This window comes from Pituophis catenifer, unplaced genomic scaffold, assembly GCF_029215685.1.
Source record: "Pituophis catenifer annectens isolate HBS135680 unplaced genomic scaffold, rPitCat1.0.hap2 SCAF_14, whole genome shotgun sequence".
Classification (NCBI taxonomy): Eukaryota; Metazoa; Chordata; class Lepidosauria; order Squamata; family Colubridae; genus Pituophis; species Pituophis catenifer.
In genome coordinates, this window is record NW_027256894.1 from 20,537,027 (window position 1) to 20,553,401 (window position 16,375).

The following is a 16,375-nucleotide window of genomic DNA, read 5'->3' on the forward strand; positions in this document are numbered from 1 at the left end:
ACTCTTAACCTACATTAAATCACCTCTTCCCTCCCTCTGGCTGCAGAGAGCTTGCAGCTGGGGGAGATCCAAACTCATGTTTTCTTGGTGCTTTGCAGGATTTGCGCTGGCTGAAGCAGAAGCTGATTAGCTGCCTGATTATCTCAGCCAGGTGAGGGAAGGTTGGCCTTCAGGAGTTACCTAGCATAAAAAGGATCCTGGGTAGATGTTGGTCTTTTCTGCCAGCTTCCTAGAACAGACAGGATGGGAACCTTACAGAATCTGGCCATTGTTTTAGCATGTTGGCTAATTGGGGAAGTGGCCTCCTTGGACCCCCGAGATTATGTTTGGGGGTTTTCTAACACTCCTGTTCCTATGAGGCAGCTTTATCTACCTTCTGGGATGGAGACTTACCCTTATGCTTGGGTAGATGCTTCTCAGGCACGAGCTTTGTCCCTCCTGTCACCTGTGGTGGCCCAGTGCGGAGAGGCCCATGTGGTGGTGACTGTGAAGAGAGACCTGTTTGGCACCGGGAGACTCGTCCAGGCGGAGGACCTGAGCTTGGGTCCAACTGGCTGCCAACCCACGTCCTACAATGATGCTGAGAAGACTGTGATCTTTGATGTAGGCCTTCATGAGTGTGAGAGTGTCTTGCAGGTAAGGGTGGGAGGTGTTCTGCAAACCCCAATCCTTGTCTCTTTGGGCAGGTCCCTAGATGTAGCCTTGATAGCCTAGGATAATTAGAATCAGCATAGAGCTGGAAGGGACCCTAGAGGTCTTCTAGTCCAGCCCCCTGCTTAAACAGGAGAGCCCAATTTTCAGGACAAAAAAACAGCTGGCTTATTCACAAGAACCACCAATGTTTCTCTTTCCTAGGTACTGTTTCCCCCCCCCTTTTTTTTCCCTTTCTTCCCCTTCCAATCCTCTTTCTTTCTGTTCTGAAGTACCCAATTATTAGGGGACTGGAGGCTAAAATATATGAAGAACAGTTGCAGGAACTGGGTATGTCTAGTTTAATGAAAAGAAGGACTAGAGGAGACATGATAGCAGTCTTCCCATATCTCAGGGGCTTCCCCAAAGAAGAGGGAGTCAAGCTATTCTCCAAAGCACCTGAAGGCAGGACAAGAAGCAATGGGTGGAAACTAATCAAGGAGAACTAAGGAGAAATTTCCTGACAGTGAGAACAATTAATCAGTGGAATGACTTGCCTCCAGAAGTTGTGAATGCTCCAACACTGGAAATTTTTAAGATGATGTTGGATAACCATTTGTCTGAAGTGGTGTAGGATTTCCTGCCTGGGCAGGGGGTTGGACTAGAAGACCTCCAAGGTCCCTTCCAACTCTGTTATTCTATTTCTATTTCTAAGATCTCTGGGATTTGGTAGAAGAATGCAATTAAACCAGCATTCTGCCACAAGTTACAACTGGGAGGAGGAGGTGACTTTCTGAAAATGCGAAGGTGTAGAAAAGGCTTTCATTACTTTAGTGTGTCACCTGGGGGTTGTTTTACATTTGTTTGGCTCTAGCTGCCTTTAACACAAACAAAAAAAACCACAAAAATTAAAGAACTCAGAACAGACTTGGTGTGAGGTTTTCTGCTATTCCAAGATTTTGAAGAACCGGTGTTTTTCCCTTGCCAAGAAGTTCCCCTTGTATTACAAGCACCAAATTCACTTCGGAATAAACCAAATTCTGGTTTATTACTGCATCTTTTTTTTTTTTAATTTGATTTATATGCTGCCCTTCTCCGGAGACTCAGGGCAGCTTACAATGCGTTAAGCAATAGCCTTCATCCTTTTGTATATCTTATACAAAGTCAGCTTATTGCCCCCACAAACCGGGTCCTTATTTTACCCACCTTAGAAAGGATGGAAGGCTGAGTCAACCTTGAGCTTGGTGAGATTCGAACCTGCAGTAATTGCAGGCAGCTGGTGTTAATCACAATGCTATCAGTCTGCTGAGCCACCAGGCCATCTTGTATCTCATCTTTCCTTCCTTTCTCTAGATGACTCCAGAATTTCTAGTCTACAGCATCAGTCTTCATTACAAGCCAACTCCTTCCCACAGTGTGATTGTAAGAACCAGCCCTGTTGATGTGCCCATTGAGTGTCACTATCCAAGGTGAGTTTATTTTATTTTTATTTTATTGGTTCGATTTATATGCCGCCCTTCTCCGGAGACTCAGGGCGGCTTACAATGCGTTAAGCAATAGCCTTCATACTTTTGTATATACCTGCTTAGTAGGGCTTTCGGCCCCCCCTAAGCGGTGTTCTTTTTTATACAAAGTCAGCTTATTGCCCCCACAATCCAAGTCCTCATTTTACCTACCTCGGAAGGATGGAAGGCTTGAGTCAACCTTGAGCCTGGTGAGATTTGAACTTGCAGTAATTGCAGGCAGCTGGTGCTACTTAACAGCACTTTAGTCTGCTGCGCCACCAAGGCTCTTTTCAGAGGATGAAACTAATAAAAATGTGAGGTGGGCTTGACTGTTAGAGATGGTCACTTTGGATGGGAGATTTCAAGAGGCAAGTGGACTTTCTTGTTTTTCTTTGAAGATGTTTCGCTTCTCATCCAAGAAGCTGAAGAAGCTTCTTGGATGAGAAGCAAAACATCTTCAAAGAAAAACAAGTCCAGTTGCCTCTTGGGGGGAAAAAAAGCACCTTTGGGACCACCATGACTTAGAATTTCCATGGACCTAAACCAGGGGTGAAATCCAGCAGGTTCTGACAGGTTCTGGAGAACTGGTAGCGGAAATTTTGAGTAGTTCGGAGAACTGGCAAATACCACCTCTGGCTGGCCCCCGAGTGGAGTGGGAATGGGGATTTTGCAATATCCTTCCCCCAGGCGTGGGGAGGGAATGGGGATTTTGCAGTATCCTTCCCCTGGAGTGGGATGGGAATGGGGATTTTGCAGTATCCTTCCCCTGGAGTGGGGTGGGAATGGGGATTTTGCAATATCCTTCCCCCAGGAGTGGGGAGGGGACCTAACCCTGATGGATAAAACTAAATGACATGTTCTCTTTGGGAGACCTTACCTGTCTTCTCTTTATTTTCAGAAAAAACAATGTAAGTACCGCAATCAGGCCAACATGGATCCCGTTCATGTCAACAATTTCTGCCGAAGAAAAACTCCGCTTCTCTTTACATTTGATGAATGGTACTTCTTTTTATGTGTTTGCTAGGAGTTGGGAATGATTTGATGGCCCATAATCACTTCCAGAAGAAGCCCCCTCTTTCTTCATGAGTTTAGTGAACATGAGGATCCTATGAGAGTAAACCTTAATTGTGCACAAATAACTTTTTCTTCACGTTGGCATTAGTGAAACCATTTTTTAAATTGTCGGTTAAAAAATATGATTCCGCTTTTGCATTGCTTTGTGCATAAGGCCAGACAATATTTCTCCAAATATTCATATGCATTACAAACAATGTTACAGAACTGCACATGTGCTTCCTCAATATACAATTTTGCACAGTTTCTGATTTTTTCTGGCATTTCCAGAGTTCCTAATAGTCCTTCAAATTCTGGGGTGGGGGCGGAATGCAGATATCGATGTACGTTACGGTTTCTGCATATTTCAGAAGACTGCAGCGGATTCAGGGGGCGTACACAATTTTAAAAATATAAGAATTAGGGTGCACATTTGTTTGCAAACCTGATACATGGGGGGGGGGGAAATAAAGGACTATTTGCCCTGATCTGAATTGGGTTCACTGGTTGAAATTTGCATCCAAGAAGTCCTTTCATGTTGGGTATGATGATTTTGGTTTTCAGAGGGCTGGAGCGCAGAGAGAGCGTCCAACGGCTACCAGTTGGGAGAAGTCATGTACATTCAGGCTGAAGTAATCGCAGAAAACCACACGCCACTCCGGCTCTTTGTTGATAGTTGTGTAGCCACATTGAGCCCAGAGGCAGATTCCCTTCCCCGCTATCCCATCATCAACTACAAGGGGTAAGAGTTCTATCTGACTGTCATCTCTCTTCCCACTTGCGTTGAACATTCTTGTGTAAGCTTAACTTTACTGCTCCTGGAGATCCTAAAGCCACCTGTTCTGTAGCAAAATTGCACTTTGTCCACCTAAGATGGTCATCACAAGGGGGTAGAAAGTAGTTGCCTTCTGGCAGAAGATACAGAACAATTAAAACTTGGACCACACATTTTCTGAATAGTTTTTATCCCAGAGCTATAATTGCACTCAACAATGAACTAAAGGGCCACCACCAGTGAGCTGTTGGACAGCATTACTTAGTCTGTTGTGTGGATGTTTGGTGGTTTAGGGGTGGGGAATTGTGGTGGGTGGGGGCGTGTTTGGGGATTGTTATGTGTGTTGGACCTGGTCTTTGGGTGTTGAGTGAATTTCGTTGTATGGGTATACTGTGTATACACATACAATGACAATAAAATTATTATTAGAACAACCATCAGAAGCAATAAGCTTGCTTCTACATGAAAATTGCTAATAAAAGGAGAATATTTCTAGCTCTGGCTTGAAATGAGGGGTCCTTGATGCTAATGTTACCTAGTTTGAGTAATGAAATCTCTGCAAGAAAGCAATCAAGTTCAGAAGGCACCAAGAACCTCTCATAAACTGGCTAAATTTGGATGAGGAATTGGGTTTTCTCTGTTATCTTGGCCTTCTGGTCCTTACTTGCAAGGAAGTTCTTGTTCTGTGCTTGTGTTCACAAGGGATCAACTCATCCCCATTGTTAAATCTCCTTAAGATCTGCTTTCTCTCTGTATTATATAAAAATCCGATTTTAACTTGAAGTGATGGTGCCAATCGCTTCAGTTTTTAACTGTGCCCTTGTGTGTCATTTGTGTTTGATGGTACTCCTGCATGTAGTGTGGTTTTTATTGGCCGTTTCTGAGCCAAACTTTGGGAGCTTAGGGGGCTAAAGAGTAGACTCACAACTACATTAAAACACAACAGGGTTCAGCTAGGTCTGTTGTCTGGAGATTGCACAAGGACACTAAAATGCACTAATGTAACCAAGTGTGTCAAAAGTTAGGAAGCATTGTTGACAGATGTTGTGTCCTCCAGCTGCCTGGTAGACGGACGATTTGATTCCAGCTCAACCTTCTTATCACCAAGGATCAGGGATGATGTACTCCGATTCACAGTAGATGTCTTCCGTTTTAGCAAAGACCCCCGAGATCTGGTAAGAGGCCTTCTTCTGAAGCCCAGCTCCTAACGGCAATATTTTTGAAGTTTCACTCTTGGTCATGCCATTACCTAGGTTGAACTACCTTTTACCTTGTTCCTAGATTTACATCACTTGCCATTTGAAGGTGGTTGCAGCTACTCAGGCTCCTGATTCTGAGAACAAAGCTTGTTCCTTCCATCTAGCTAGGAACAGGTAAGCAACCTAACATTCTTACAGGATCAAGTCACCGTGTTTAAGCCATGTGTCACTGTAGGAGGACATTAGCAGGCTTAAGTCATCAGAAATGTGAACATGCAACTAGTTCCTTTGATGTAATTTCTCTGTTTCTTTGGAGAAAAATGCTTTAGATTCATTTTATTTTGGAAGACTTGGTGATTATCTTGTTCGGAATTACACACCAATAGTTCGGAAGTTGCCTTCGGAAGTTGTGGGGGCTTCATCACTGGAGGCTTTCAAGAAGAGACTGGACTGCCGTTTGTCAGAAATGGTGTAGGGTCTCCTGCTTGAGTAGGGATTTGGACTAAATGACCTATAAGGTCCCTTCCAACTCTGTTAATCTGTTAAACAATCTTGTAAACCCAATTGATTTTAGGCTAAGTAGAGCAATACTTCTGAACTTAATACATCAACTATCAGTAAGTTAGGATATAGCCAAGTATCCTTTGGTCTATTAAGAGGGAAAAGTATTTGATACTGGAGGCTTTCAAGATGGTGTAGGCGGTTGGGTGGGGGGGTTGGACTAGATGACCTACAAGACCCCTTCCAAGTTCCAACTCTGTTAATCTGACTCTAAATAAATATTGGGGCACCCTTACAGGAAGTGTTTCCCTTTGGCTTTTTTCACCACAGTTGGGTTCCAGTTGAAGGCACCACAGATATTTGCTCCTGCTGTGAAACCCAGAATTGTGTTCGAACTACGGGCCAAGACAGCAATCACTGGGACCGATGGGGAAGAAGACTGGGCAGAGACGTGGCTGCTAAATTGGGTATGTAGTCGAGGTTTGGTAGAGGGAAAGAGCCATTCCCTTGAATGATATTCCAGAAGTAGCTGATCTGGTTCTGGAAATATTAGATGAGGGACAATCGTGTCCAATTCTCAGAGATTGCCTGGACAAGTCTCTGCAGTTTCCCTGGCAAGGTTTTTCAGAAGTGGTTTGCCATTGCCTCCTTCCTAGGGCTGAGAGAAAGAGACTGGCCCTGCCAGAACCACCATCCCGCTACGCCATGCTTCACTGGCTGCCAGCCCGTCATACGCAACAGGGGCAGGAACTGCTAGATGGGATAAGGGGGAGGTTCTAGCATGAAGGGGAAACAAAACTACTCATCACAGCCACTGGCCATTCCAAGGTCACCCTATGGGAATGTAGCACCATCCAGACCGTGAAACCAGAGACTGTTACCAAAACAATTGGCTTGAATAGGATTGAACACCTAGAGATTACCAGGGGGAAGGATGGGATCAAGGGAAAAGTTAACCACATGCTTTGGGCGTGAAAAATTCATATCCGGCTTTGCTTCTCTGTAACCACTTGGCTTTAGTAAAGTGTCCTTTCCTTAATAATGGATTTGAGAGTGTTTGTTTTGGACTGCAGGGCCAGCCCAATGTGTAACATGTTCACACTGGTGCAATAGGCTGTTTTGTTAATATGATTTATTGGGTTAGGGATTTTTTGTCTTCGCTGTGAGTTGTATTGTGTTGGGGGGGGTGCACTGAGGGAGCTCAACCAATCTCATTTGTCCATATGTTGTGCACTGACAATAAAGATTTGAATTTCTTTTCTAACTGACCAATTGGGACGGGCCCACAGCTAGCTTTGTACCTAAGCCGGGACAAGAACTCACGGTCTCCCAGTTTCTAGCCTGATGTCTTAACCAAACTGGCACTCTCTATATTAATGTAAATGTGTTGTCAATCTTGTTCTTGTGCAGATAAATCGAAGGAGGCAGATGTTGACGTGATGCTCGGTCCCATCCTCATTCTTGACTCATACATGACTTCCAGAATTCCTCCCGACAATCAAAATAAGTTGATTTTATCAGCAGAACATGGTACAGTATCATCTTGATTACGGAGTTCAAACATTGTGTTAATCCATGATTTGTTAACTAACCATAACTGGATATATTCACATCGCTTGCTAAATCAGGTGTACAGCTTTTGTAACCTCAGGATCACAGCAATTCCCAGAGCCTTTCCATGTGACCGCAATCCTTTAATCTGACACTCAAACCATTATTTCCACTTGGATTTAGTATTAACTGCATGAAATTCAGTGAAATTCTATATAATTGTTTGACTTGGAGCCAGAAAGACTGAATCAGTGAAAGTCACCCTTATCCTTTCAACAGTAATCTCATCAAATTATAAATCTGCAGGGAACTTTTGTTTAAACCTTTGATGGAGGAGATTCTTAGACAAGAAATTTGGGATAAAAGTAACCTCAATGGCACTTGCTTGTCATTAAGTTCCACTCTTTAGATTTGTAGGGAAGGAAAATCAGAATGTTTAGCTTTTCGCTTCCTGTTGTGTTTCTGTTGTATTCTGTTGCTGTCCTGTTGTATTCTTTACTTCTAATTTTCAATGCAAAAAAAAAAAAAAGCTGTTTAAGAAAAACCAATGCTGTTCTTTTCTTCTTTTCAGGCTTCTTCCAAATTCCTTGGATGCTGGTGGGGATCATCTTAATAGCCCTTACTACAAGCTTGGCCCTGACCACTCTAGGAATCTTTTGTACTAGGAAAAGACGTTATAATTCTTCTTAAGATGTTATGCAATGTGGAAGGATGTTAAAATAAACAGATCAAGTTGTAAAAAAAAGACTTGTTTTTTTTCCCTCTACATCTTGTTCAATAAATAAATATATAATGGTGCTTGCATAGAAAACATCTTGGAAGCATCAAAACAAAGGTTGGAGGATTTTTGTCCTGCTAAGACTGTACTCACTTCAAAAAAAATAATTTGGAATTCCTTTAGACCTCACAAAGCATGCAGAACTGAAGAATATAAAAACATCTTAAAATATAAAATTGGATTCGTTTTGCAGATTGGGGAAGAGAAGTAGAGAGAATGAAATGGAATGGAAATGGAATAGAAATAGAAGTAGAATTTTTTATTGGCCAAGTGTGATTGGACACACAAGGAATTTGTCTTGGTGCATACGTTCAAAAGGTACAACACTTAATGATAGTCATAGGTTACAAAATAAGCAATCAGGAAACAATATCAATATAAATAGTAAGGATACAAGCAACAAAGTTAACAGTCTTGCCGTCATAAGTGGGAGGAGATGGGTGATAGGAACGATGAGAAGATTAATAGTAGTGCAGATTTAGTAACTAGTTTGACAGTGTTGAGGGAATTATTTGTTTAGCAGAGTGATGGCGTTCGGGAAAAAACTGTCCCTGTGTCTAGTTGTGCTGTTGTGCAGTGCTCTAGAGCGTCGTTTTGAGGTAGGAGTTGAAACGGTTTATGTCCAGGATGCGAGGGGTCTGTAGATATTTTCCCAGCCCTCTTTTTGACTCGTGCAGGATACAGGTCCTCAATAGAAGGCAGGTTGGTAGCCATGTTTTTTTCTGCAGTTCTAATGATCCTCTGAAGTCTGTGTCTGCCTTGTTGGGTTGCAGAACCCAACAGAAAGCAGAGTAGGGTTAGACTTGAACTTTCATGTGACTTTACGAATGAGGCAGGGCTATGGCAAAACGTTGCCCCTCATTTCAAACAAAAATCCAAGATACAAAAACTTGAATAACTCTTTTGTATTCTTATGGGCAGCCAGGCAAAGCCTTCCCTAAGTTCCTTTTATACACTGAATTAGTAACAGATATGGAAAGGCTGAGGTCTTGAAATGAGGGCTGCAAAGGGGCTAATACACGCGTTAGCTCTCTGATCCATTCCCCACGATCAGCAGAACACGTGTTGCCATAGCAAGCAGCAAGAGCCACTGAAGGTCAGCTGACTTGCTCTCGGTCAGCTGATGCAAGGGAAGTTCTTCAGGGATTGGCTAGAATGAAGCAGGCTGGGAAAATAAAACAAGGAAGCTCTTCAGGGATTGGATAGAAAGAAGTGAACAACAAGGAAGCTGTTCAGGGATTGGATAGAAAGAAACAAAAACAAGGAAGCTCTTCAGGGATTGGATAGAAAGAAACAAAAACAAGGAAGCTCTTCAGGGATTGGATAGAAAAAAGTGAAAAAACAAGGAAGCTCTTCAGGGATTGGGTAGAAAGCAGACAGCTGGAAAAGCAGAAGCTTTTCAGGGATTGGCTAGAAGGAAGTCAGGTGATGCAAGGGAAGCTCTTCAGCGATTGGGTAGAAAAGAGAAGTCAGGTGACTCGCTTTGCATAGGAAGGAGGGTCTTGCTCAGATCAGGGGAAGATGGTGAGTGCGGGAGGGTGGAAGGCGGGGGGGGGGCGGGGGTGCTTTATTGCTAGCAGGGGGAAAGTGGTGGGGGGGAGGTATTTTACAGGATCAGAGGTTGAAAGCCCAGATCTTTAAAAGAAAAATTGATGCAGAAGTGTCAGAGTAGTGCATTTGTCAGTGCAAAATCTCAATAAAATGAGAGGTATTAAAACTTCAATTCCCAGAATTCCCCCAGCCAGCTTGCATTTAGTCAACCTTTGCTAGATGGAGGGATTCTGGGAGTTGGAGTCCATGCATGCTAGATCAGGGGATTCTGGGAATTGGAGTCCATGCAAGCTGGCTGGAGGAATTCTGGGAGTTGAAGTCCATGCATGCTAGATGGGGGAGAATTCTGGGAGTTGAAGTCCATGCATGGTAGCTGGAGGAATTTTGGGAGTCCATGAATGATGGATGGAGGGATTCTGGGAGTTGAAGTCCATGCATGCTAGATGGGGGAGAATTCTGGGAGTTGAAGTCCATGCATGGTAGCTGGAGGAATTTTGGGAGTCCATGAATGATGGATGGAGGGATTCTGGGAGTTGAAATCCATGCATGCGAGATGGGGGAGAATTCTGGGAGTTGAGGTCCATGCATGGTAGCTGGGAGTCCATCAGGGTCGGGTTCCAAACCCCGTCGCTACCAGTTTGCTCATGCGTGCATGCTCACGGCGCTTCTGCGCATGCACAGAAGCGTCCAGGCCGGTGGGCGGAGCCTCCTGCCACTACAGTTTCACCCAATCTGTTGCGAACCGGTAGCAACTCATCACTGGAGTCCAGGCATGCTAGATGGAGGGATTCTGGGAGTTGGAGTTCATGCGTGCTAAATGGGGGTTTTTTGGGAGTTGAAATACATTCATGGTAGATCAGGGGATTCTGGGAGTTAGAGTCCATGCAAGCTGGCTGGAAAAATTCTGGGCGTTGAAGTCCATGCATGCTAGAAGGGGGGATTCTGTGAGCTGACATCCACCCATCTTAAAGTTGCTGTGATGGAAAAGTACTCAAATTTTGTTTCTTCCTGCCAGAGGTTTCGATTCTGTGGGGATTTGGACTGTCCTGATTGGGTCTTGGCAGAAATTAGCACTTTGGCTAAAATAGTAAGTGGTGGGGTTTTTTTGTTTTTTGTTTTTGTCCCTTTGAGTTCCATGAATATTTAAATTATTTTAAGGTGTGGGGGTGCTAGCATTTTACTACTGACTTGTAGCTGGATTTGCCCCTTTGTAAGATTGTGCCTGACAGCTACCGTTCTCCAAGGGAGGATTAAAAAAAAATCAAGAAGATGGTTATGACACATTTTTGTCTTTTTTTTCCCAGTCTTCGGTGAAACTCAAGCTGATCTGTGCCCAGGTTTTGAAGGATGTGCTTGGAGAGGGCATTGATGTGAGTTCATTCTCAATCTCTTTTGTGGATACTCTCCAAACTCAGTTTGCATAAATCCAGAATCAGTAAGAGAGGGGCACTTTCAGATTAAACACTTTTCAGTTATTTTTTAAATAATAGGTTCATAAATCACCTGCCCCATTCATATGTGGGTTTCCATGGCAATTGAGGAGTGCTTAAATTGGAAGCTCCCAAAAGGTGTTCTGTAAATCGAAAATTCTGCAATGGATTAAAAAAAACGTTTTGTTGTTGGGACTTCCCAGTGTTAAGTTTGAGCTGAGCCAAGCTAGAAATTGTTCTTTTGTCTCTTGCAGTATGACAAAATCCTGAAGTTAACATCAGATGCCAAGTTTGGTGAGTACCCTTTTCTCTTCTATGTCCAAGGACTAAGTTAGGATACGGCTAAGCCAATTTCCTACCCTGCCAACATTTCTCAACTGAAATTTGAGAATCTGAGTTGCATTTATTTTCTGAGTTTAGTATTGATGCTGAAAGCACATTTGTTCGTGGGATATGCACACAACAAGTTGCTGCAGTTCCTTACTTCAACTGGTATCTTTTTGCAAGAGACTTGCGAAATTGGTCCTCTCCGAGCATCCAGCAAAATATGGCAGTTTTACAGATGGCACATGCCTCCTGAAAAATGGGCAAAAATGTTTAAAGACAAATCAGAGCTAAATGTTTGGAAATGCCACCAAATACCAGGATCTTATTATCATATGTGGTGGACTTGCCCAGAAGCTAGAGATTATTGGAGCAGAATTAAGACATGGGTAGAAGAAATGGCTCAACAACATATTGATTTAAAACCAGAGTTGTTCCTACTGGGTATCCTACCAGAGAAAATTAGTAAACAAAATGTATATTTGATTATACATATAACTGCAGCAAGAATAGTATTTGCACAAAGATGGAAAGCAGAGAAAATCCCTTTAGAAGGGGAAGTAATTAGAAAAATTGTGGACTGTGCAGAGATTAACAGATTAACTTTAATGATTAAAGAGAAAGAGGATACGGAATACTTTTAGATATGGGGAAATTTTTATGATTCGATAGAAAAGAGATATAGATAAAGAATTTGATAAGAGAACAGGAGAAAGTTACATTAAATATATGTACTTTGGGGAAAATATTGAAATGGGATCTACTAAGGAAGAAATAAGAAGAGGAGGAATAACAAAAAGAAGAAGTCACCGAAGAAACACCGAGATGACACATGGAAGGACTGATGTATTATATGTTTGTTTGTCTTAAAAAAATAAAAAAACTTTTTATTAAAAAAAATGGCAGTTCCTGTAAAGCCATCTCTGCTTTACATGTTCACCTTTGAATTCCGAACGACAGAGACCGATGCTTCTTAACCGTGCCAGCTTTAAGATGTAATGAAACAAACAAAATGTAGTTATTTACCAAGCACATCTAAATTATTGTTAAAGTAACCAAACTATCTTTACAGTCCCCAAGGCACGTCGCAACTTTTGAGCAGCCCTAATGTTTGGGAATTGAAAGTTGAAAAATTTGACATGCCCATGGACTTCAACTCCCAGAATTCCCTAGTCAGCCATGACACTGACATAGACGGTGGTTAAGTTCTTTTCCAAAACGTTAACCCTGAATAGATAAATGTTGAACAAAATGTTTCAGCAAACCTACATAACACATTTCTGGAGCAACTCATAGCCTTGGGATAATTATAGAGGGATGTTTTTCTACCTTAGCAACTTTAAGATGTGTGGACTTCAACTCCCAGAATTCTCCAGCCAGCATAAGTCACTGATATCCTTTCCAATAAAATGTGTTAGCCTGAAGACCTGTTTCAGACAACCATGTTTCCTTCCTTTTTCGCTCTGCAGAATCAGGAGATGTGAAAGCCACTGTCGCTGTGCTCGCCTTCATTCTCTCGAGTGCCGCCAAATACAACGTGGACTCCGAGTCTCTCTCCAGCGAACTTCAACAGCTGGGGCTGCCCAAAGGTGATTTTCAAATAGTTGCTTTTAAAAACATAAAAAATGTTAACGGTTCCTCCAGAGCTATCTCTAACTGTAAATAAAATCATATCACTAAAGCAGCAAGAATTGTACTCGCACAAGCTTGGAAAATGTCCACTATGCCGACAGATTGTGTAATAATCCAGAAAATTTTTGAGTGTGCAGAAATGGACAAACTTACTCTAGAATTAAATAATAAGGAAGATTCAGAATTTTACTCAACTTGGGAAAACTGGTATCAATGGATAGAAAATAAAAATAGGAAATATATAGATCAAAATAAGACATAAATTGTGTTTACAGATACTTGGATCAAGTAGGAATATCTGGGAATATATGAATAGAGTTAAGATTTGTGTACTGTCAGAACGACATTGAATTATACAATTATTATGGATGTATTTTCGTTACAGATGTATTTGCATTTTAATATTTTAAACTTTAATAAAGGTTTTTTTGAAAATAAAATAAAATAAATAAATAAATCGGTTTAAATGGCCAGAGGATTGGGACTGGTGGCTTAATTTAGTTGATCTCTTGGTTGCAGAACATGCCGCAGGATTGTGTCGGTCCTACGAGGAGAAACAGAGCTCTCTCCAGGACAGCCTAAGGAAGGGCAGCCTGAGATGTAAGTCGAGTTCCGTTGCCGGTTACAAAACGAAAGGTCACTTTAGGGAAACTGTCCTCTGCAGCCTTTTCCCCCCAGTCTGAGATGTTTTTGCTTTCTTATGGGAAGATTTCTCCGCCCCACAAGGGGCTCACAGATTGATTGGAGAAACATCCTGTAAAATGCCAACAAGGCTGAACCGCCCTGTCAAAGAACACAGAAAGCTGCTGCTCTTAGACTGGAATTTTCAGAGCACTTGGTAGTACAGGTAGTCCTTGACTTATGACCAGACACTTAGTGACTGTTTGAAGTTAGGACCCTGAAAAAGGGATTTAACAACCCAGATTCCAAGTTCTGTCACTTAGACCCCTTCTGTGGTCATATGATTGCATTTTGGGCACTCAGCAACCAACCTACATTTACGGCCGTTGGAAAGGCAGATGGAATTCTGCTTCTGGTACAACTATTTGATTTGGCTTTTTTAAAAAAAAAAACATTCATTTTTTCTCCGTGTTTCTTCTCTCTATTTTGGGGGGGGGAGTTATAAGCAGACAAAACACAAATTCAAAATCATAGTACCGGTATATTTTGGAAGCTGCTGCAATCTGTGATTGGGTGAATTCCTTGGCAATGCCCCTGACACATTCAAGAGGACTAGTGCCTTGCACAAAGGATCTGCCTAAAAGTTTTTGTTTCCCTCTGCCTGCAGTGAATTGCCTGGATTCTGTTTCGTGGAGAGTGGATTATACGCTTAGTTCCAGCGAGCTCCGGCAAGTCAACGAGCCAGTCGTTCATCTCAAGCTGAATGTGAAAAATGTCGATGAAAAGGTGACAGAGCCTGTAACAATGACGTTGTCGGCTGAAAAGTTTCGCGTCTTACTTGCTGGTGAGAAGCTAAACATTTCTACAGCTTGGAGAGGGTCAGGGGTTGCTGGTTTCTGCCAGAGCGTTATAACAAGCAAGGCATTAGGAAATCACTTAGCTCTGTTTAAAGAGACAAAATATTCTGATTTCTCTTGTAAAATCTCCAAAGGCAACAGGACTGAATCCCTCACCTTTCCATCTGCCTCTTTCTAGCCATCGAAATGGGCATCACTTTGTAGAGGAAACAGAAGCCAGAAATCAAGGGTGCTCGATCACACAGCGTGGAAAAATATTATATTTTTAAAAAGGAACAAAGGTGACAGTGTGTTCTTTAATAATCTGAACAGGGAGGCAGCAAAATTCTGGCAAAAATTGTTCAGGGTACTCCATTTTAGTGGCATCCCAGAGACATTCCTGTCCCCGCCCTCGGTCTGCTTAACGTCATTCCTGACAGGACATAGAGCAAAACCTTTGAAATTAGGAATTTCATGGGAGCAAAGGCAATTTACTTATTTTATTTATCAAATTTCTGTAGCGTCCTTGTGTGATTCTGGGTGACTTCTGAGGGAACGTGGTCTCTTAAGCCACTTACATGTCATTAGGATCCTTTCTTTGTTTTTTTTAACCTCCTATTTTCCCTCCTCAGAACTAAAACAGGCTCAAGCCATCATGAAAACGCTCGAGTAAGGAGCTCCGGATGCTGTCTGGACCAGTCAGAAGAAGGAAGCTTCATTTTGACCACAGGCCAAAATGTCTCCACTGGATAGTAATCTCCCAGGCCTATGAGATACAAGCAAAGCAGCCAGATGGGGTTAATGTCCATTTCCCAGTAGGCCAGACCAGCAAAACCAGTGAGGAGGTCTGGGGCGTGGTAATATAGGGACATATCTCGGTCACAAACGTTCAACCCCTGCCTTAAGAGAAGTCTTATCTGTTTCTATGGGTGTTTTTTTTTTTTCATTTGAACATCAGTTGTTAAGGGAAACGTAACACAGTTTTTGCTCTTACGGCACTGTCTCAAAAATATGAAAAAGCTCCCTTGTTTGTTTTTAGTTCCCTGTATTTTGTTGAACGGCAGAAAATTAAATCCCACCGATGTGGCAATAAGCTATCTTTGTCCAGTCTGTGTATTGGGCAAGGCTGGTGGCCTCATTGCTTTGGGCTGGAAATGAAATAAAAAACGGTTTGATGTATGTTTGTTTGTTCGAAGGTTTGTGTCTTGAGCTAGGCACCTAAGCAAATTTGTCGAAATTGGTATTCCTCCACCTCAGTGGTACTTTCTGAGCTTGGTTGTTTTCTTGCAGACATTTCATGACCCAGCTAGGTAACATCATCAGTGCTAACCCCTGAGTCTTGGTTAGAAGAGCCGCTATACAATAAACTTTAATATTATAAATATTAATTTATAATATAATCTGTGAGAAAGAAAAACGATTGTTTTGTTTAAACCATCTTTGCTGGCCGATGCCTCCCCTCCCCTCGTTGCAAGAATTCACGCCATCCCCTCTTTGCAAAAGAAATCTCCCAAGCATGCACAGCCCTTATCCCAGAAGTGCGCTCCTCGGAAACTACAGCTCCCAAGATGCTCAGGGGTTCCTTTCAGCCAATGGGAGCAGAGGGGGCGGCTCCCTGCGTTAACCCTTCGCTGGCCGGAGCCGAGGGCGTGGGACGGTGATAGGCTTCGCGTGGCTTCTGAGCAGCTGTAACAGCGACCAGTTGAAGTAGCAGGCAGGCTGTTGGCTGGGAGCGCTGCGTGGTACCTTTTCTCTGCCCTTTTGACTTTTGCCAGTCCCACGTTTTGGGGTTCAGGTGAGTTATACCTGCAGAGGTGGATTTGGGAACAAGAAAGTAAGCAATCGAATCTGAAGATTGGATTGACTATTTATTTATTTGTTTGTCTCCTGGTTAGACTGGAAGACCTGATTTGTCTGGAATGATGTAAGCTGTCCTGCTTGAGCAGGGGGTTGGAGTAGAAGACCTCTAAGGTCCCTTCCAGCTCTGAT

At 42.6% G+C, this 16,375-nt stretch overlaps 2 protein-coding genes across 2 annotated transcripts; both read left to right on the forward strand.

The window, feature by feature from the left end:
* The first annotated feature begins 205 nt into the window (after positions 1-205).
* LOC139323987 (zona pellucida sperm-binding protein 3-like) lies at positions 206-7,904 on the forward strand. Its single transcript, XM_070953599.1, is given in 10 exon segments — positions 206-224; positions 227-636; positions 1,984-2,099; positions 3,034-3,134; positions 3,753-3,930; positions 5,021-5,138; positions 5,245-5,336; positions 5,994-6,130; positions 7,074-7,193; positions 7,786-7,904. Coding segments are annotated over 10 exon segments (1,410 nt in total).
* A 1,530-nt stretch (positions 7,905-9,434) lies between these two features.
* Positions 9,435-15,908, forward strand: COMMD4 (COMM domain containing 4). The gene is made up of 8 exons (XM_070953494.1): positions 9,435-9,516; positions 10,559-10,630; positions 10,848-10,913; positions 11,228-11,267; positions 12,767-12,886; positions 13,449-13,529; positions 14,218-14,394; positions 15,019-15,908. The coding sequence occupies exons 1-8, from the start codon at positions 9,514-9,516 to the stop codon at positions 15,057-15,059; spliced, it is 600 nt and encodes a 199-aa protein (XP_070809595.1). The 5' UTR covers positions 9,435-9,513; the 3' UTR covers positions 15,060-15,908.
* The last annotated feature ends 467 nt before the right edge of the window (positions 15,909-16,375 follow it).

What these genes read in the sequence shown, in the direction of transcription:
- COMMD4 (XM_070953494.1), top strand. An exon ending in TTAGCACTTTGGCTAAAATA is followed by an intron (nt 10,631 to 10,847) that starts GTAAGTGGTGGG and finishes TTTTTTTCCCAG; the next exon opens with TCTTCGGTGAAACTCAAGCT. An exon ending in TGCTTGGAGAGGGCATTGAT is followed by an intron (nt 10,914 to 11,227) that starts GTGAGTTCATTC and finishes TGTCTCTTGCAG; the next exon opens with TATGACAAAATCCTGAAGTT.